This window comes from Saccopteryx bilineata, chromosome 7 (genome assembly GCF_036850765.1).
Source record: "Saccopteryx bilineata isolate mSacBil1 chromosome 7, mSacBil1_pri_phased_curated, whole genome shotgun sequence".
Taxonomy (NCBI): Eukaryota; Metazoa; Chordata; class Mammalia; order Chiroptera; family Emballonuridae; genus Saccopteryx; species Saccopteryx bilineata.
In genome coordinates, this window is record NC_089496.1 from 25,895,976 (window position 1) to 25,918,463 (window position 22,488).

Sequence of the window (22,488 nt, forward strand, 5' to 3'; positions counted from 1 at the left end):
CATTCCAGATGGAAATCAAGCAAATCCTGGTTCTGTTGGTGACTGCCCACCTTAATCTAGTCAGTCATGGTAGTCACCGGTGGGCTGTCATCCACACACCACCTCGCTGTGGCTGATGCCAACCCATGAACCAGCCTGGCTCCTCGCTTACTGCTGGCCACTCTGTACTTATAAAACATGAACTCTGGAGTCTCTCTAGTCCGGTAGCCACAGAGAGTTCCACATGTACCAATGCTACTAAATAGTTTTGAATTAGAATTTTCAAATTATTTGTAATTACAGTAGAATTTTGACAGAACTGAAAGGAATTCAGGTAACGGAAATAGTAGAATAAGGAAGAAGAGAGACTTCCTGTTTCAAAAAATAATAATTTTTGAGCTATCACAGTCATTTGGTCAACACTAATCAAATTTCATGAGAGCCTTTGTTCTTCTATGTAGATGGATAATGGGTCCAAACCTGGTAAAACATACTCCAGGAAAAATAGTTACTGCCCAATGGGAGCTTAGTGCCATTGAGTTGGTTTCACAGTGTAAGGCCAGTAGCCACGGCCACCAACACAGCCGCCTGGCCCGTGTAGGTTCGGGTTTGATTCAGACAGATGGTAATGAAACAACAGAGCCAAGAACTGGTGGGCCATTAGCTTTAATCCTAGTTCACACTCAGCGAGCGAGAAATACACACAGTGGGAAAACACTTCCCTTTCCATTCAGGGCTCCCAAAGCCACTGACTTATCTGAGTTTCCTAAAATCCAAGGTTTCTACCTCACCAACCTTATTCATCTGTGTTCCTCATCTCCTCCCCACACAAACTGGCTTCTCCTTCAGCACTCCGCCATCTTGGCTGCCTCTCCTTGCAATGCTAATTTCAGGAACCGAGAGAGAGCAAGCTCCCGGTCTGCCCCATTTTATAGTGTAGAAATCCAAACCTTTAAGCCGATATACAAATAAGGAAGTCTCTGATACAAAGTCACTTATCTGAGGCATAATGGGATTCTTCATGAGAGTGCACCACTCCACATCGTGCAATCAGTCAAGGGTGTGGGGAAAAGCTTAGTCTTAAAACTAAGCCTTAGGCTATAATGACCCGGCCTGCTTACAGCCTGTCCCCCACACCCAATGCAAACTATAAGCGAGCAAACATATACATCATATTTACAAACTTATTTGACCCACACACAGGGTCCCTGAAAGTAGCTGGCTGATACAGACCATTAGCCGCGAGATCCTGTGGCAGCTGTGGAGAACTGGGAATAAATTCATAACCCCTGTGAGGCTTTCTCAGAAAAAGCAGAGTCTAATTCATGGATTGCATTGGTAATCTTATCTCCTAGGGGTTTCTTCTAGTTCTTATAAAGTTGCAAAAATTTGGTGAAGTCATTTAGTCATAGCCTGAGGTTAGTAGACATTAAAAAGGCAAGACATTTGCTAAAATTAGTCTTTTTGTCCTTCCTTTTATCCTTCCCAAGGGGTAAAGAATTTCCTTTATTGTATTCCTTGTAGCGACATAATGACTCAAATGCATGACCATCATTGAAACAAATAAATGAAGTGAAAATAATAGTAAACAAACCCTACAAAGCAATAGGTTTGATTTTATCCTTTTATCAAGTGTGTATATACTCAGTGAACATTCTGGTTTAAACAGGTTACATAGCAGAGAACAAAAGCAGGAAACATTTAGTTGTCAGAGCTTCTTTATCTCCTAAACATACCAAGGAGTAAAATAAAATACCCTTTAGAATTCTAAAGTAGCTACTGATGTCAGTGAACCGTCTACCGTGGGCTCCGCGGGGGAAGCTCCCAGTTCAGTCACTGAATGGAAAGTCCTGGGCGCAGCTCTGAGTATCTCACAGGGCTAGAGGGTGGCATGTGGGCAAACGACAGGGAAGAGAGATGGCGCATCTTTGGGGAAGTGAATCGTCAGTTACCTTCAGTGTGAACAGTTGGAAAAGCACTGAGCTGGAACCCAAGTATTCATCCTGATTTTGCCATAGGTAAGTCTCTGAATTCCTTGGACTTTGTTTTCCTACCAGAAAATAAGCATTGTGGACTAAAAGAACCTGGTCTCTATCCCTCCATCCATCTCCATCAGCACTATCTAATATGGTAGCTTCTGGACAGATGTGGCCATTGAGCACTGGAGATGCGGGTATTCGTTATTAAGATGTGTTATTGGGGAATATGTGTGCTAGATTTCAAAGACTTAGTATGAAGAAAAGAATGTTAAATATCTTACTAATAATTTTATACTGATTACATATTGAAACAATATTTTGACTATTTGGGGTTAAATAAAATATATTATAAAAATTAATTTTACCTTAAATTTTTTTCCATATGTCTACTAGAAAATTTTAATTTACATAATTGTCTCTACTGGACAGTGTTAATCCATATGATTCTATAAAAAACAAATACTCTTTTGATTTCTAACTCATTATCTGGTTAATCTATAATTTAGCATGTATTCATTTGTTTATTTTTTATCTATATGTACTTCTCTTCATTCCAAGTATGATTTGTTTACATACAAAAGTATGTACGATACAATAGAATTTGTTTTCAAAATAAATTGGATAGGGGAACAAGATTAAACAAAAACTAAGGTCGGTGCCTAAAATAAAACATCTTCAACAATACATTCATAGTAAATATAACAGTGGCCTTCAGTAAAAGCCAACAGCATAATGTCAGAGTGGTGAAAGCCTGGGAGGACAGCTGTCTTTTTCCTATATAACCACCCAGATTCATGGTTTTTATATTTCTCACTACAGTGTAGACCAAGTTTAGGACATCTGAATTTCCTTCTGTCACCCTGGAGAGAGGAAATTACAGTATGGTAAACCGATGTAGTAATTTTCTATAAGTAAATAACCTATTCTGATCCAGAAGCCTCATATTTGCACTCAGGGTAATATTAATAAATATAGATATTAAAAACTTTAAGAGGCAGCTCAGATATGTGTGAAGATAGATTCCAGGTCAACTCCTCCCTTCTTCTCCAAATTCTAATTCAGTAAGTCTGGGTGTCCAAGAATCAGCATTCTGTCCCTGCCCCAGTGAGTCTTACCTGGTCCATGACCCAGGAATATAAAAAACTTCCTACAGAGGACCAGTCTGCCTCTGCTAGCATGCATTCTTAAATTCAGTTGTTGTACTCCTCTCCTCCATCTTTTCATAGTAGGTTGGTGGACTAAAGATATAAAAACTTTTTTTAACTTTAGAATGAAATTAAAGTTTAACACATCTCTGGTTGGTCTTTCTCTGTTATCTTTGCAGACCCCTTTGTGGCTATTTGTTCTTAAGGAATGCACCATTTAAAGCAGGGGTAGTCAACCTTTTTATACCTACCGCCCACTTTTGTATCTCTGTTAGTAGTAAAATTTTCTAACCGCCCACCAATTCCACAGTAATGGTGATTTATAAAGTAGGGAAGTAACTTTACTTTATAAAATTTATAAAGCAGAGTTACAGCAAGTTAAAGCATATAATAATAATTACTTACCAAGTACTTTATGTCGGATTTTCACTAAGGTTGGCAGAATAAATCTTTATAAAACAACTTACTATAGTAGTTAAATCTATCTTTTTATTTATACTTTGGTTGCTCCGCTACCACCCACCATGAAAGCTGGTATGCCCACTAGTGGGCGGTAGGGACCAAGTTGACTACCACTGATTTAAAGCATCATATATTCTGGAATCTAGTGTGACCAACATTTTTTTCTCCCCCAACCTATTATGTCAGTATTCTACCAAAACTTCACTGACTTCTCCATTCTCTTTAGTTATCAATTTTATAATCCCTTTACAGTTATATATTGCTTTACAGTTTACCAGATGTTTTTACATTTATGGTCCCATTTGATTCTCACAACAATCTTTGGAAATCAACAGGAATTGTTAGGAGTTATATTATTTATGTAAACTTGAAATATGTAATATTTTGAAATATTTGAAATGAGATATGCAAAAATTAAAATTCAGTATCTATGTTTAACATAAATTGCCTAGCTAAGGTGCTGAGGCATTTTTAAATGAAAAGGAATCTGTGTTGTCATGACATCAACAGCTAACAAATTATAGGCATTGCATCAAATACCATTTGGACATATTGAGTAATCCTTCCAAGATGCACAGAAACTACCGCCCATTCCTGCCTCAGCTCCTAATACTTTTTTCTAACCAAAACAAATATAAATATGCAATATATTCAGAAAAAATATATTTTCAAATGTGATCTCAAATGCCTTTGAATCATCTGAATGTTAAACAATAAGCACAGACTGTTATCGTTTTTAAAGCACTTTTTATACATATTATCTCATTTAACTCTTTTGTGACAGAGACAGAGAGACAGATAAGGACAGACAGACAGGAAGGGAGAGAGAGGAGAAGCATCAGTTCTTCATTGCAGCACCTTAGTTGTTCATTGATTGCTTTCTCATATGTGCTTGACCAGGGGGCTAGAGCAGAGTGAGTGACCCCTTGCTCAAGCCAGCGACCTTGGGCTCAAGCTGGTGAGCCTTGCTCAAATCAGATGAGCCTGTGCTGAAGCCAGTGACCTTGGGATTTCAAACCTGTGTCTTCCGTGTCCCAGTCCTATGTTCTATACTGGTCAAGCTCATTGAACTCTCAACCACACATAACATACATAAAATATCCACCGTTTCCAGATAAAGCCAAGGCTATGTGTTCAAGAGATGACAGACCCTGGACCTCCAAGTCAAGTTCTAAAACCTCAGTTCTGGTGCCCCCCTATAAAAAGGCACTAAGATTGTGATGAAAAACTAACAAAGTGTATGTTCTGCTTAAAGTATCCTGGGCTTGTAATTTCCAAATTATTTAAGTAGATCATTTTCTAAAGTTTAGACCAGGGGTCCCCAAAATTTTTACACAGGGGGCCAATTCACTGTCCCTCAGACCGTTGGAGGGCCAGACTATAAAAAAAACTATGAACAAATCCCTATGCACACTGCACATATCTTATTTTAAAGTAAAAAAACAAAATGGGAACAAATACAATATTTAAAATAAAGAACAAGTAAATTTAAATCAACAAACTGACCAGTATTTCAATGGGAACTATGCTCCTCTCACTGACCACCAGTGAAAGAGGTGCTCCTCCTGGAAGTGCGGCGGGTGGCGGATAAATGGCCTCAGGGGGCCGCATGCGGCCCGCAGGCCGTAGTTTGGGGACCCCTGGTTTAGACTCTTGGGAACATGAGGTCAGAGGAGGCCAGGAAAGAATGCTGATTACGGGCTAAATGCCACTAGCAGTGAGGTACTTACGTGTGACCCAAATAAAGAGAATACTGTGATGAGTAACCTCATAGCAGTTCCTAACAGACCATGCTCCTCCCTGGTTTTAATTCATCCACATATACAGTGTTTATGAGGCACATTTTATAAAAATTTATCATTGTGATAGCTGTCAAAAAATGTTTATTATTACAGAATCCATTTAGATGCAAAAATAAAAGATAGCGACTAAGATAAACGTTCTAGTCAAAAGTGGAAAATTTTCACTCTTATCTGTTGTGTAGGTCCATTTCTCAAGTCGTTACTTCGAACTCTGGGTAGAGTCCCTTCAGAATTCCGTTCAGCGGGTTTCAGATCTGCCCTTGCTCTAACAGCCCTGTTCTTCTCCCAACACAGGATCTTCAGGGGCAGGCTGGACCACTGGAAACCCAAGCCGTCCGCCGCGCCCGCCTCCCCGCGCTCACCTTGCACGCTTTTCTCGTGGTTTCACGACAGCCGGAAGGGAACCTACTCCTTCAGGAACCTGCCTTCACCGACAAGTCCCCTCCAGTCTTCTCCTGAAACTCTCATTTCAGATAAAAAAGGGTCCAAGGTAGAAAACACATGGATTAAAAAAAAAAAAAAGCAAACAAGAAAACCCCAAATCTCTTCCCCCTCTTCAGTCTTTGGGAAGCATTCTCAACTTGTGTGTTGTGCACTGGATCGGAGAAACCAATGTGATAACACTGCGATAAACAATGCATGGTATTTCCTGTGTGGGGAAAAACAAAGCCTCGTTTAACCATCACCTTCTTTAATACCGTTCCATTCTAGATTGTGCATTAATCTTTGATTTGCCTGTCTTTCCACATATTGCTATTTAATCTCCGTTTGACAGTTCAGCCATGCTGGGAAAGCTGCATTTTGAATCATTGCACAGTGTGATAGATCTGTTTACCAAGTATTCCCCTTTAAATGACATTATAAAACTTTTTGCTATGCTCTTCAAGATTTACTGTAAAACAAAGAAATTTGGGACTGAATATGTGTTCAATACACCTAAATGAAACTTTAAAACAAACCAAAGCTGACATAGCAACCTTACTCAGTTCATCTTCTAAATCAAACCTCAGAGTCAAACAGCTGTTTTAATTCTATCATGAAAGTTCTTGAACATTAGCAAAGTTAGGAATTATGTGCATGGATGCCGCTTGTGTTTAAATGCATGATGGTGATTTCCAGCATGACACTGCAAACTTCCTCTAACAATTTATTGGAACACGTACGGTGGCTAACTCACATGTTGTTTGGTCTCTCCTTTTATCCCTGTTCACTTTTCTCTCTCAAACAGAAACATGTGGTTAATGTTACCTGAATTGAATTCTTTTCTTGTGGTCAACAGCTCACAGGGTTTTGATGGGCTTTGGGGTTGTGTTTCCACTGACAGTATCAAATGGTAATGTGCTGTGTTAAATGCCTTCCTGCTTAAATGTTCTGCTATCCCAGCTCCGTGTGCTTTGACTTCATCTCCTCTCCTGAAGATTTAGTAAACCTTGGAGTTTGTTTGGTACTCAGTTCTCCAGCCTCGGGCATGGTATTTATTCTTGACAGCCAACTAAACCCAGTACAAGAGAACCTAATGGAAAACTAACAGTCCAATTATTAAGGAAGTAGAATAGGAAACAAGATGGTGTTGGTCAAGTTTCTTAGAGTCCCTGGGAAGCCAGTCATTCTAGAATTAGAAAAGGGGTTCTGACAGCAATAGAGCACTTTTGCCTTGAAACATTTTCAGTATTCTATCTGACCTATCTCAATGGTGTTTGTATAATTCTACCATTATCTTATACTGGAGAGACTCCAGATTTGGTTTTAAAATGTTTTCACAAATGCAGCTCTGTACTCATGGTGAGTTTATTTGAATTTCAGCATCCACTGAACATTTTAACAAAGTCCTGAGGACATGTTCTTTATACACCCCCAACTCCCCCAGCCCCAGGTAATTATTTGGGAACATGCCTGTGTTCATGGAGCAGCCTTTTTGTCACTCTCTTGGTGCGGCGTGAGAGTTCTCCGTTAGCATGTGACTAGTGTAGTGTCAGAATGTGACCTCCCCCAGCACTTCCATCTCGAAGGTCACATCCGGGAGAAGATCTGCCATTTCTCACAGTATTTATCACATCCAACAGCGATCCTTCCCGGCTGCTCCGGCTACCTTTCTAATACGGATTGCCATCTGTTCTTAATAACTCAGCCCCTCCACACCACCTTGTAGTTTTTACTTACACTGTTACTCATCATGATTAGGGCCAAAGAAGATAGGCTCATTAATATTACTCCTCTGAGCAGTGGCAGAGGATAATGAATGCTGTACCCTTGAAGAGAGCTTGAAGAATCATTACTCCACCACATCTACCCCACGGAGGAAGCACTCAGAATTCCCCATTCACCATGAAGCGCGCAGTGTTTGCAAACCCTCCCTGCTCGGAGGTCATCACCAGACCAAATGTATTTTTTCTGAGATTACCTCACGATAAGCTTTTTAGAATTTGCGAACACGCTTACCTCAAGTTCCTTTCTGGTGCTCACTTAACACTGAGCTTCATTTATTTTTGTAGAATTTTACCTTCAACGATGACTTCAGCCCCAGTAGCACCAGCTCAGCAGACCTGAGTGGCCTCGGAGCAGAACCCAAAACCCCAGGGCTCTCTCAGTCCTTAGCGCTGTCATCAGATGAGGTACGTTCATGGCACTTACAGTGGAACTGTCTCCCAGTCATTCTTTCTACCCGTGAACTGTCACGGGCAACATGTGTTTAAGGTCGATTTTGCATGCAGATCATCAGGACCATGGCTTCATACCTGCTAGAAACTTAGCCTCTCCCTCTCAGTGTCAACATGACAGCATAGTATTGTTCCTGAGCCCCTTGAAGCTGTCTAGGGACACCCTCCCTTACCATATACACATACTCAGCCTTTGTCTGACTTAAAGGGGATGGCTCAGCAGAGGTATGGGGATGGGAGGCTGGGCACTGGAGAGCAAAAATAGGCAACAGTTCAGAAATCTCATGGAGTTTACAAATTCAGCCCTCCCCCACCCCACCCCACCCACCCCCGTTCTCTCTCACCTTTCCCACCATCACCTCCACCCTAAGATTCTGATAATCCCTCTGAGGTGGGCGTAGCCCCTGACTGAGAAAGGAGAGAGGTGCATTTCAGATGAGAAAGGATAACTAGGTAAAAACCTCTAATTTAGAAGCCAGGGTCAAAATAGCCATGCTAAGGGTTCCCAGGTGGTAAGTATATACAAGAGAGGCAGGATATTATCACATTAGTGATTGACTTCACTTAGTCCCCCGTGAGATAAATAGAAGAAATACCAGTATTGGGATGGAAGCGAGGGGGAGAGGCACTGTAAATAAAGATATTTTTGTCTAAATATGCGGTCTTAGTTATTTCAAACATTTTTGTTTTGTAAAACTTTTTTTTCTCTTAAACTTTTCTGCTGCTGCTGCTTCAGGCTTGGCATGCCTTTGATTTGATTAGGGCTTTGTACTGTTTGTTGTGTCTCCTGTTTCTATAATACTTTCTCTCTGGTTCCTTTGCTGCTCCTCCCTCAGAGCCTGGATATGATAGACGATGAGGTGAGCTATCCCTGGGCTGTGTGGGGGCTGTTTCTGGTCTCGTTTGAGTCGTTCCTCTCTCTGCAGATGATCTAAAAGGGCACGAGGGCGCTTGCTCCTGTAGTGGAGGCGATCTGTGTTAAGCAGCCTCACCTGCTGCCCTTGTCTGTATCTCAGCGTATAAGATAACTGCGGATTCAAGCGGGTCTGCAGGCTCCTCCTCTGGAGTCCTGCAGAATTGTCCCCAATCACCATTATCTGACTGACACAGCTCACCCGTCTCACCTCCTGTGCCTTCATCTCGGCTTTCCCATCCCCTCCTCTGCGTTTTCTCCGTCGGTCACTGAGGTGACTTCTGTCTCTCCTCCCAGACCCGTCATCACCTCATCACCTTGCAGCTTAGCGAGCCTAGGGATCAGCCTGCCCTTTACACTATGAAAAGTACTGCTCTACATTGGACAGAGCCTCAGTTTCCTCATTTATTAAAAGTCATTGTGGATACTACCTGCCCCACCTTCCTCACAGGTTTGCTTGCTACTCAAATGAAATAATGGCTGTGAAATCCCCCCTAAAAATGCCTGAGTGCTTAATGCTCTCCCCTTCTTAATGAAAGACACCACCATATTTTTAAAAGTGTTATTACATATCTCTAATATCGTCTCAGGAGAAATGCAGATAGGGATTAATGAAGTATTTGTTTTCTGCATCTGATAATCTTTCCAAAGTGTTTTAATGTAATGGCTTGCAATAGTAGAGTGTATTTGTCAATATTAAATTTCCTACATTAAAAATGCTGTTTTATTTGGGAGACTTTTTCAATTTCCAAGTATCTACTAACCTGTAGGTAATACTTGTATGTATCTTACATACACAGCTAGAGCCATTAGCTTCTTGTTTTATGGTTTAAAAATAAATATGGCTCTAGTAGGCAAGAAGTTCCTTTTGATAACGTAATATGCCATGCTGAGCCATTGCGCTTCAGTCCTTAACAACACTGCGTGCTGTTCCTGCCTCAGATTCTTGATGACGGACAGTCTCCCAAACACAGTCCGTCTCAGAACCGGGCCGTTCGGGAGTGGAGCGTGCAGCAGGTTTCTCACTGGCTCATGAGCCTCAACCTGGATCAGTATGTGGCTGAATTCAGTGCCCAAAGCATCACCGGAGAGCAGCTCCTGCAGCTGGATGGCAATAAACTGAAGGTAAAGAATTACCTGTCTGTGTTGGGTTACCAAGTATAATTTGTATTAGTCATGGCACCTGAAATGTTTTCATTAGATAAGAGTGTTCTGCCTATGACAGAGGTAATTCTCATTGATGATCAGCAGAAAGGACGTTCAATTGTTTCTGAGTAGTCAGTGAAGTTTTGGAAAGTCAATCAAGGTTCTAAAGAGCAGGTTGCTGAGCAGGAGAGTGAGGGACTCATTCCATTGCTTCCACCTAGCGACACATGATCAATGTATTAACTCTACCTACTTCTATGTAGTATGAGTTTTAATAATGGCCAATGTGGACTCTTACATTGTGTAAGAGTTAAAACCCAAATCCATGAATTTTCCCGTCTTTATTCATTTTCTCCACTGCCACTCGTCCATGCACACCACTCTGAAACTGAGGTGCTGTTTTTCCCAGAACTTTCTTCCCCAAATATGTGCGGGCCATATCTTTCCTCCCCCTCCATAACATACTCATTCTCATCCGTCCAGTCCATCTTTTTTTAGAGACTAAGTTGGCACTCTTCCCTGTGGCAAAAGGGCAAAAGTAGCTTACGGCCAGCTCTCCACCCCCCACCTCAGCTCCCCGTTGGGTGGATAGGCAGATGAGTATCTTTTGACAGTCTTAAAAAGGTCAGATCAATCAATAGCCCGTGCATATGAAGGCCCCATTGACAAGGCTGTCCCCATTGGGGAGATAGATGCGTCCTGCTGTTGATTCTGAAGGTCATGAAACATTTAAAGTACATTATCAGCTCCCCTTATTCCAAGCTCATTGAGTGACCTCCTCATTATGATCTGGCTTCCTTTATAGGTCTGCTTACAGGGAGAGAATGGCTAGCCATGCTGACAGGAGCATTCTGATCCCACTTTTGGTCTTTATTGTAAATGAATACATCCACAGAAAGGAAGCCATATTGATTCTTCCTCCACTTCTTGGAGTCCTCTGGGGCAACAGGGGCTCACTCCTGTCTTCTACTTGTTATGTCTGCACACTGATGGTTGGAGAAGCTGAATTCTGCCCTTTTTTCATTCATTCACTTATTAATTAACAATCTGGAAAGCACTTACTTAATAAGGTTTCGTGTGTACTGTAGGAACTTCAAATAACAAAGGAACAAATAAAGCCATGTCCCCCAGTATATAGATTTTGGACAAATGTAATCAGCTTTCTCAGTTTTTACCTCTTCAATTGTGTTTAAATTACTTTTTGAGTTTGAACATATTGTGATATTGACCTCATCGTGAGCAGAGAGGTGTTATCAGTTTTATATTCAGTTTGTCTATATTTTCTTCCTAGGCTCTTGGAATGACATCATCCCAGGACCGAGCCGTGGTCAAAAAAAAACTCAAGGAAATGAAGGTGTCTCTAGAGAAGGCTCGGAAAGCTCAAGAGAAAATGGAAAAACAAAGAGAGAAGCTGAGGAGGAAGGAACAAGAGCAAATGCAGAGGAAATCTAAAAAGACGGAAAAGATGATGGGTGCCACAGAGGGTGCTGGTGAGCAGTAACAGCCCCTCTTACCGAGGGCGGGCTCCACAGGGTCTCCACCTCTTCCTGCCCTGCTCTCCTCTGGAAGAGTGAAGAAGAAACTGATGACAGGGGTAGTGTGTTGGAGGCAGATTGGGGAACCTGGTGGTGAATAACTGCATTTTCTGTGATAATAGAATACCCTTCATTTTAACCTACTGAGATAATCCCAAGCCACCTTTAGTTTATTAGCAAACCAAGGAGCACATTTGTGAGAGATGCAAAGCAGCTATGCTTCTCTTCTTTTACTTACCAACATCTTGCTTTGTGCTGGTTGAGTGAGTCACTTGGAAAACTAGCATGACAGTGCCCAACAAGAGCATGACACACCCTGTGTTGTGAATGGAGTGCCATGATTTTCAGTATGGGATCCTGACCCCGGGGCATTTGCACAAATCTGCGTGGCTGAGAGCACCACTCTGCCAGGCGATCTGTGGCTGCAGGATCCATCCCAGTGTGTGGGGCAGGTTCCTCCTCATTTCTGTGTCTGCAAAGTGAGACAGCCCCGCTATAGAAACGTGGGTGCTCGGCCACATACCTACCTACTGTGGCAGAAGGCAAGCAGACTGTTCTGCTTGCTGGGTGTCCAAAAGAGAGAAAAGAATTACAGTTATTTGTTAACCCCAGAAGGAAGTTAAAGCCTTAAGAATGTGGATATGGGTATTACCTTGGGATTCTGAGGGTAACATTTATCTTCCAGATTTAGCCGAACAATGAAAAAATCAGACGTTAATGCGGCCATGGGATATTGGGATCTGTTGTTTATTTTGCTACAGCTGCGTTTCAGTATTTCAGCAACTCTGACACACACAACACAATTCCTTTTCCCTAACAAATTGAACAGGAAATTGATTTTTAAGGAAAGCAACATTTTCAGGTTTCCTCTCCTGGGGAACATTCTGGCTCGTCTTCGGGCTGACTAGGACATAGTCAGGAAACGGTCACATATTTTCTACAAAAGATTTCCCAAGTGGACTCAGTTAATATTTTAACACGTGTACTTTTATGAAAAATAGAAATATCAATTCAAGAAAATTTAGATTTGAGTAATATTCAACCAGAGAAGAGATTTTATTGAGCACACAGAATGTTCCCATAAAGGAGAGCTTGTCAGTTGTGTTTAGAGATGCTTTGAATGGTTTTTCTGAGCCATTCTCTTCTATTCTTTAGAGATTTTTCATTTTATAGTTAAAGTTTGTTTAAGATAGTGCACAGGCTACAGTATAGCAGTGGGGGCAGTTACAAATATTTTAAAGCCAGTGGGAAGGATCTAAGTATTTGATTAAACTAATCTAAGGCCAGAGACAAGGGTAGAAGGAAGAGAAAATAAACTCATCTTGAGAAATTCCAAATGATGGGTTTTTTTTGTTTTTGTTTTTATTTTTGATGTTGTTTTTCTTTTTATATTTATATAGCTGATTCTCTGGACTGCTTCTAAAAATGAGGTCACCCACTTTCCAAGGGACGGGTTTCAAAATAACAGTTGAAGGCAGACAAATTCTTAGACAAGTATTTTCCTTCCTTTACTATGTGGGACGTCTGTCCACATATTCTACCAGAAATGTTATGTATGCAGAGCTCGGGGAGGGGGACTTTAGAGGTTATAGGTAACAGGTAATGTCAAGGAACTCCCACCCATTGAGCTCCATCTTATATTTTGAACATTATGATTTTTTTTTTTTGCTTGTCTGACTATCTGAAATCTGGAATTGTCTAAACTAGAAAGTCATCATTCTGTTCTTTCTCAAAGGCCTTTTCCCTTTTTAGTGACAAGTATTATCCATTAAGCTTTAGGGCTTGTGTCACCAGGTACAGATCATTCATTGGATCTCAGCAACACTGTCAGAAACTGTTTGACAATTATCAGAGTCACTATATATGTTTTTTTTCTCTCTTCATTATGGGGTATAATGATGAAACTGCCATACTGGATACTCTATTAATACTTTGAGATGTGTGGTGCTTTGCTATTTATTAATGCCATGAGAAACAAGGAATCATTATTAATGAATTACAAAATCCAACAAACCTTTTCTAATACTAAAAGACTAAATTAGTCAAAATCTGGTAATTCTAGTGCTTGCTATTAGAAATTTTTGCTTATCTTTGGAAAAAGTGTTTGGGAACACACTGGAAGTTTCAATGTATTCATTTTAAGAATGGAAATTGAAGGATGGTTATCTTAAGTTATGTTTACACTTTGGTAATATTTGAAAATGGATGTACATACTGGAAAAGTCTATAAGTCTCAGTTTCTGCACATAATTTATGATCTATTATATTGCATTTTCTTAAATGTCTTAGAATATTGTTCTTTGTTTTCAACTTATTTGTATACTTCCACTGTTTAGATTAGTTACCGACTGACAATATTATTAATCAAATTTTTTAACTCATTTAGTTTGTGTTATAACTATTTTGATATTTTAAGTTAAATTATAGTAATTTTTATCTTAATGAGTTATTTTTAACATTTTTACTTAAAACTGCTGAAATGATGAGAGACACTTGATTTGATTGTCCAACAAAGGATAACATGTAAACTGATTGATAAAAGGGTATGAAAACAGAGTGAAGGACCTCAGAACTTGTGAGCATTTTCTTTTCCTACTATTTTTTTTAATTGACTCTAGTGCATGATGCCTAATTGAGGTTTCAGTGTCTTACCCAGTTCCTACTTCGATGCTTGTGGTTTTCAGTGTCCATACAATTTAACACGGAGTTGTTGCTTCATGAACCTTGAAGACTTTACAGTGTTTTGTTTTGTTTTGTTTTTTTATCAGAAAATGAACAAAAAGGGAATATCTGGTTATTATAAGCTATATATTCCCTAAACAATAGCTCTAGATTACTTTGAAAATAGCCAAAAGTGTTTTGGGTTATTGGTAGTACTTTGAGGGTCAGGAAATGTGTGGTGGCCACGCTGTGGACCGAGAGCATTGTATGAGCTGAATGTCTGGGTCAGGGTTTTCCATCGAAGGACTTTAGTTTTACAACACAATCCCTTCATTTAAGACTATCTCCCTTAAAATAACTCACAGTTTATGTAATAGTTTTCTGGGTTTTTTTTCTTCTTTATTGAATCAGAAGTTAACATCAGTGTGATAACGTTAGGGCAGAAACCTAATTTTGCCCATTCTAACAAACTGATGAAGTCCACCTCTAGTTTTATGACAATGAAGCTATCCTATGCTACCTTTCTTTAGCTGGGGTTGATGAATTTCCTACCCTCAACATCACATAAGCGTTTTTAACCCAGGTGCTAATGCCAAACTCTGCTTGTAAGAGGCATGAATGGGAACACCTCTATCTCTTGCTCCTTTGTTACCGTGGGGGACAAAGTGGCAAGAGGATGAGTGAGGTACTAAATTAACCTTGGCTGCTGCCTTTTATATGACTGTCATTTCTAGCCTGAAATCTTAACCGAGTAACTGAATTTATTGTCCCAAGAGAGCTGTGGATGAGGGGGCATTTAACTTTGGTAGACAGCCGTCACGGGGTTCATGTTCCTACTAAATGCTAGGTCCTGAGTGCTTTCTGAACTTTTCAAATTTGCATTTAACCAAGGATCTACCTGTACACTCTTCAAAAGCTAAGCCTTAAATGATGAGGTCCAGAAATAAAAGGTTCATAATTTCTATTAGAATTGTTTTCAGTAAGATGATGGGTGGGAAGTAAATTTCTAAAGAAAACAGTGTTGTAAGAAATATGAATGTGGTTGCTCCAATCTACTCCTGAAAAACAGCCAGGGTCTCCAGAAAGATTTTATTTATATTTGTCTTAGTTATTTGAAGTCTCAGGAAATTTAGTCTTGGTCTAAAACACTGGGGGAAAGAAAATTAACACCAGGCAGTACACTAGTAATATTTGCATAGCTAGCTTAAAGAAGTAGTATAGAACAGACCCAACCAAGAAGTCAGAGGGCAAAGAAAAAGCCTGGAAAATCAATTTCCCCTTAGAAAATGAAAGCATCAAGTTCTACCCGATGATAAACAGAGGATCCTTACATGCCTGTGCATGGGTGTCTGTGCGAATGCATTGAGGGCATGGTTGTTACTTAAAGGCTTACTGTGTAAGTGTGTAACCCAAGTATAGCACATGGCCTGCTTCCAAATCTACAGAGTGGGGAAGGAAAGAAACATGATAATTTCCAATATTTGGCCTACCCCAATCCCAACCCCCAAACCGCTAAGGATTTGAAACTGAATAAGGGAAGGAGTAAGAGAACAAGAGGCAACTCCTCAATCACATGCATGCCACTTGTGTAGATATACAGACTACAAATGTGTGACTCTATCTCCCACCTTACATACACATCCCGCAATGACATGGCATAAAAACATAGATGTTGTATTTGGAACTTGGTGTTCTCCGTTAGGACCCCCAGCAGTAGTCATAGCCTTATTGCCACTTTTTGTGTTGTGTATACATTGAATGACTCATAAGATTTTAAGAGATTTTTAAAATGTATTCTACTAAATGCACTTATCCTTCTACATGTCTATATATTTTGGTATAATTGATTTATTAGAAACTTGGTATTTTAGTAAGATAAAATTTTCTCAAATGTTTGGTTGATGCTTTGATGTCAACATTGCACATTGCTGAGTTGAAACTCAGACGTTTATGCAGCTTTGGGCATTTTTAACTGCAGACTGCAGTTTCCTTTGCTAAAAATTGCACTGTGTGTTCTTGTGCATTGGCTCATGCTCTTATATGACATATTTGGTATCTATGATGCGTAAGTCACTAACTACTGGCTCTCTGGTGGCAACACTGCCATCACACGACCATTTATTTCCTTTTCTGCCGAGTGATGGCCTGGTTAGGTCATTGCCAAATGGGATGTGAGTGTGAGTATGTTGTTGGAAGGTGTACACTTCTAGTTCTCTCAGCAATTTTATTTACACACCCAGGTTTTCCGTTAAGGATTTAATCTTTCACCTATGAGAGAACAATTGGCCAAAGATAAGTAAACTATTTTAAAAAGTGGGAATTAAGAGGCACTCCGGCTAGATAATACCTCCCAACAACATCAGATTTTGTTAGTGCTTAGTGAAATCCTTAAATATTTATGTATGTGCTTTCCTAAATATTATTTATGATCACCACTACTGCTTTTGTATTTTTTAATGGTGTGACAATTAAACCACAAGTATATTTGCTGCATATCACTAACAAGCTGGCCAGCTAAAAAAAAATGAAAAAAGAGAGAATGAATTCTGTTCCATTGTGAGAAGTTGATTTATTTTCATCTTTCTTTATATAAAGGAAAAAAAAAGTTGTTTGAAAGTAATTTTAAGTCCAATAAATATGGATAGCATGTTCTCTGAAACTTTTGATTTCTACATTTTGGTGTCCAATCATTTGCATGGAAGAGACAATAGTGCCACGTCTGAATTGTTCTCTTGTGCTTGGTTAATACGTATTTCTCTAGATTGTTCTGTTTCAAACAACATTTCCTACTCTTTGGTTTTTAGAGGCATTCAAAACAAAATATCCTTTGTTTTCTGATCAATCGAAAAATATGTGTGATTAAATTTAATTTGTTAGTGTAAATAAATTTCTTGCCAATGAGTATTATTGTTGTTAGACAACGAATGCAATAAAAAGAGAAATACTGAGATCGGTCAAAGTGATTTTATTTCCCCTCTTCCATTTTCACCTTCCACTAAAACAAGCCTTGACTGGGTAAACCAGTATTAACTGTCACAATACATCTATCAATCAAGAGCAAAGTGTACATTTTCCATGAAAATGATCTAAAAATAAGTTTAGCCCCGGTGAAGTGTAAATTGGCAGCTAGAATTACATTTGAAAGCATAATTATGGAACTGGGCATAAAGTTAAAAGATCAGCACTCCCACTAGTAGCTCCCTCACCTGTCTTCCTGTTGGTGTCGTGGCTTCATCACAGGACACCTGTCAGCTGGGAGAAGGTGAGTGGCAAATCCGTTAGCAGTTCGCCTCGCACAGCCCGGTGAGGTGAGCTAAGAATCACATCATCCAAGAGTATGGGATTCCTTTCAACAATTTTATTTCCAAAACTTGATGCCGCGGCCTGGATCTGTTCACCCCCTTTGCCCGCCTCAGTTTCTATATTCACAGTTACCAGAGAAAGCCGCCCTGTTTAGGTTAGTGAGGAAGGCAGAGCATTTCTTACTCCCTTTTTCCTTCGGGGTTTGGTTATATATTTAGCCAATTTTTCACTCGACCATACCTTCGGGTGTATTGCGAAGCATCTTGGAGGCTCCAAGGATAGGTTTTTCTGTTTCTGGTTGAAGATCTTGTTGAGTTTTGGGGGAGATTTATCAGTATCGCTTCCTACCCCGCCATTACTCTGACGTCATCCTCCCAAAACTTTAAATGCTGAGAAGGCTTAAATATATCAAATGAGGGGGTGTTCATTTCTCTCTTTCACACACACACAACATAATTTATGGGTGACTAAATGTGCAATGGAAAAACTTTAGATCAAAGCACCAGAATAAATGAATTAAATTGTTTTCCTTGGAATGTGTTAAGAAATTCCTAACCGGCCCTGGCCGGTTGGCTCAGCGGTAGAGCATCGGCCTGGCGTGCGGGGTACCCGGGTTCGATTCCCGGCCAGGGCACACAGGAGAAGCACCCATTTGCTTCTCTACCCCCCCCTCCTTCCTCTCTGTCTCTCTCTTCCCCTCCTGCAGCCAAGGCTCCATTGGAGCAAAGATGGCCCGGGTGCTGGGGATGGCTCCTTGGCCTCTGCCCCAGGCGCTGGAGTGGCTCTGGTCGCGGCAGAGTGACGCCCTGGAGGGGCAGAGCATCCCCCCTGGTGGGCAGAGCGTGGCCCCTGGTGGGCCTGCCGGGTGGATCCCCGTCGGGCGCATGCGGGAGTCTGTCTGACTGTCTCTCCCCGTTTCCAGCTTCAGAAAAATACAAAAAAAAAAAAAAATTCCTAACCAAGGGGAAGCATGTGTCCCTTTTTGAATAATCTTGAGTGTAAGCTATGTCAAATTGGATAGTTTTCTCTTTTGGGGGGAAGAGTGGGGGTAGAATTTGCTTATTTTGTTAAAAACAAGAGAGAACAGACTGGTCATTTTATTGATTATATCAAATGATTCTTTTTAAAAGAAATATGTGGGTTTTTTCTCAACCTAAGTGTCACAGCTATTGATTGTTTCAACACAATATTTCAGAGACCCCAGGTTTAAGGGCTGTGGACAGCATGCTGAGTTGATCACTCACAGGGCACATGACCTCACTGAAATCGTGACTAAAAATAACTCTGGTCCTGATGGGAGCAAACTGTTTTCCAATTCAAACAAAATGTTCCTGTTTATTACTGTAAGTCAGTGGTCTTAAACTATTCGAAGTTCTCAATTTATCAGCAACATCTTTGTCCAAATGCCAGACCATCATCATGTCAAACGCCTTGGACAAACTTTGTTTCAAACGTGACTGCCTTAACATCCTAGTGAAATAATTCAGGCTGGAAGCCAGACCTTCAGAGCAGAAAAACAAGTCAGCGAGGACAGGTCCCCTTTCCACACAGCTTTCTTTCAAAGTCATGGCCCTCAGAAGAGAGTCAGAAGTGGTTGATCGTTTCTATTTTTTGTTTATTTACTTTTCTACTGTGTTCTTCTTAACCTGCACAGCAAGTTAGAATAGAACAGCCACCACCTCACCAACAGTGTTGTCTTGGGGGGCACTTAGCTTTACCCTCAACTCAGTTATGGGTTCTGTATCCAGTCAATGATCTCAACAAACGTCTTCCTTTTACCACGTCAAAGAAACTAACCTGTATCGTGTGCTGAGATAACAGACACTCAAATCATTCTCAGGTGTGATAACACTCCCAAGAATTTTAAGATTTCCTTATATGCCATGTACTAGAGGAGAACTGAATGAGCAAGCATAGAAGGGGAGCTGGGCTACTGAAGCTTTCATTGACTGAGAAAGTTGTACGTAGAGAGAAAAACGTAAGAGAGTCTGCGTAGTATGTCAAACAAGTTTGCTCAAGGAGAAATGCCTGGAGTTGGGCAATCTGTATTGCTGTCCAGTTTTCCAGCGTGTGAACTGGAGTCCCGGGATGGGTACTGGACTTCTGATGGCCATCAAGCCAACTTACTCTCTTATTTTCTGAACAAGATCCAGCAAGGCATCAATGAGCTCAGGTGCACTCGGGGAGCCCATGTCATAGGGAAAGCACTTTTTGGGTCACATCCAGTTGCACAATTTCATACCTGACAGCCAACATGACAATTTTAACCATTTTATTGTATAAGATTTCTTTTTATTTTTATTTGGTAAATGAGTTTTTCAGGTACTCCAAGATTGATTTGATACTGTACTCTCAAAATCTTTACACACCAATCTCTGTTCTCGGTTGAACAGTACTTTCATCCCTAACGATGTCCTAAGTTAGGGTGAATGTGGACTGTTCAGAGGAGATCATGGTGGTCCCTCAAGGTGGCATGATGGACTCATGGTTTCTGTGGCATTGGCCTGTTAGCGCTTGCAGTAGAGAGCTTTGTGGAACACCGAGCCAATCAGCAATTTCCCCTTGTACACAGAGGCAGCTGAAGATCCTTGCAACACTGTACCATTATCTGCATAAACCACTGTGACTTTGGGTTCTTCTGTTAAAATGTCCTGGATTTGGAGCACCTATCAAAGAAATAACACTCAGTTAATTTTTTAAAGTCACTTAAAACGTAACATTTATTTATTTATTTATTTATTTATTTATTTATTTAATTTGGTGAAAGGAGGGGAGGCAGAGAGACAGACTCCCACATGCACCCCACTTGAGATCCACCCAGCAAGCCCACTGGGGTGCCAATGCTCTGCCCATCTGAGGTGTTGCTCAGCAACAGAGCTCTTCTTAGCGCCTTAGGCAGAAGCCATAGAACCATTCTTAGAGCCTGGTGCCAACTTGCTCCAATTGAGCCATGGCTGAAGGAAGGAAAGAGAGAAAGAGAAGCGGGAGGGGGAGGGATGGAGAAGCAGATGGGAACTTCTCATGTGTGCCCTACTGGCAATTGAACCTGGGACATCCACATGCCAGGCCAACATCCTGCCACTGAGCCAACTGGCCAGGCCCAAAACATAACTTTAAACATGGGGTCATTTCTTTAGAGGGAGGAGCCTTTAGGCAAACCATATTTTGTTCCAAAATTGCCCTCACTGTTTCCTCACTGGCAGAATGATAGGCTCTGATCAGATGATCTTAACAGAGGTAGAGCCATAGGCCTACAGAGGTAAGGCAAGAAATACAAATGAGTAGCAGAGCTTGGGTATGAGGCATTAGGAACTATGGTAAGTCAGTAATAGTTAAATTATTGCCAGGCTGGCATTCAGGATTGTTTTTGTGTATTTTCTGATAAACTAGGAATTTGGATTTATACTTAACTCTTGGTTTTTAAATCTTAGTAATCAAAAACAAAAACATATGGCCCAAAAAAGAACATATCCACACTTATCCATTCTTCTGAACTTAAGGTTCTAACTCTGCATAAGATTTTGTCAGTTCCTTTCATGTAGCTGAGCAGATGTGAGTCTATCATTAACAACAGTGTAGTAGTATATTAGGCTGACTACACGGAATAGCCAATATTTCACCATTTTGTCTAATAAAATGGCAATTTCACATGAGTCATCCTGCTATACAAGGCACACTGGAAGTCTGGAGTGAGAAGTTGTGTTTCGGGTCTTGTCTTTACTGTTTGTCTCTCATCTGTAGAATGAGATGGGAGGGACAAGGTTCAGTTCCCTTTCGACTCTTAACTTTCTATTCTCAAGCTTTCAGGATAAATGCAATCACTTGAAGAAAAGATACCTACATACAAAAACACCAGATATGGCAGAACTAGGAAGGCCAGGGCCTGGAGAGGGAAAAGTCAGTGGGAGCACTTAAAGGGCCTTTTTAAAACAACTAGCACCGCCTGACCAGGCGGTGGCGCAGTGGATAGAGCGTCGGACTGGGATGCAGAGAACCCAGGTTTGAGACCCCGAGGTCGCGAGCTTGAGTGCAGGCTCATCTGGTTTGAGCAAAAGCCCACCAGCTTGAACCCAACCAAGGTCACTGGCTCCAGCAAGGGGTTACTTGGTCTGCTGAAGGCCCACGGTCAAGGCACATATGAGAAAGCAATCAATGAACAACTAAGGTGTTGCAACGTGCAATGGAAAACTAATGATTGATGCTTCTCATCTCTCTCCATTCCTGTCTGTCTGTCCCTGTCTATCCCTCTCTCTGACTCACTCCCTGTCTCTGTAAAAAAAAACAAAAAACAACTAGCACCAAAAGGCAGGTTTTTGTTGTTGTTGTTTTATTGATCCATTGACTTGTTGGGGGAGCATCAGCTCATTGTTTCACTTAGCTGTTCTATTTACTCATGCACTGACTGGGGGTCAAACCCACAACCTCTGACCAGCAGGGTTGATGCTTTAACCATTGAGCAACCTGGCCAGAGACAAAGACAGATGTTTTAGACAATTGCCATAGCATTAAAATATAGTAGTTATTTGCTGGGAAATAGTTGATGGTGCACCTTGGCTTAAGTAATTAAACCTCTTTTAATAAAGCTAAATTACTCTTCTACAGGGCAGTGCTTTAGATAATGAACTGCTACTACTTTTTGCTCTGCTTTAACAGCTCCATTGTTAAAAAGCAAGTGTGTTTTCCCGAACAGTAAACCAAGTCCGTGCTATAGCAAATGACCCAAGTCTACTACTAAGTGATCTAGCGAACAAGAATAAAGTAGACTCTAACATTCTGCTGAGTTCAAGTGAACACACAACAGCATACAGTTCTTCAGTCTTAGGAAACATCCCATACTGCGTTCTACTAGCTAAGAACAATCAGAAGTCATAAGGGGGTTGCCATTAAATATAATCACAATTGTCCT

General features: G+C 40.7%; 2 protein-coding genes across 11 annotated transcripts in view; one reads left to right on the forward strand and one right to left on the reverse strand.

Moving 5' to 3' along the window:
* PPP1R9A (protein phosphatase 1 regulatory subunit 9A) overlaps nt 1-17,227 on the forward strand; it is a 279,968-nt gene extending 262,741 nt beyond the window's left edge. For 4 of the 10 annotated variants that reach the window (XM_066238458.1, XM_066238457.1, XM_066238456.1 and 1 more), the window contains 5 exons: nt 5,662-5,857; nt 7,860-7,979; nt 8,861-8,884; nt 9,880-10,062; nt 11,375-17,227. In XM_066238458.1, the coding sequence (XP_066094555.1) occupies nt 5,662-5,857; nt 7,860-7,979; nt 8,861-8,884; nt 9,880-10,062; nt 11,375-11,584 (733 nt within the window). In that variant the 3' untranslated portion in view covers nt 11,585-17,227. The remainder of the gene's footprint in view (nt 1-5,661; nt 5,858-7,859; nt 7,980-8,860; nt 8,885-9,879; nt 10,063-11,374) is intronic. The other 6 variants (XM_066238459.1, XM_066238462.1, XM_066238463.1 and 3 more) reach the window with 3 other exon arrangements.
* Nucleotides 17,228-19,839: 2,612 nt separating this feature from the next.
* PON1 (paraoxonase 1) overlaps nt 19,840-22,488 on the reverse strand; it is a 32,574-nt gene continuing 29,925 nt past the window's right edge. The window contains exon 9 of the mRNA XM_066239756.1: nt 19,840-20,248. Coding sequence (XP_066095853.1) covers nt 20,090-20,248 — 159 coding nt within the window. The 3' untranslated portion in view covers nt 19,840-20,089. The remainder of the gene's footprint in view (nt 20,249-22,488) is intronic.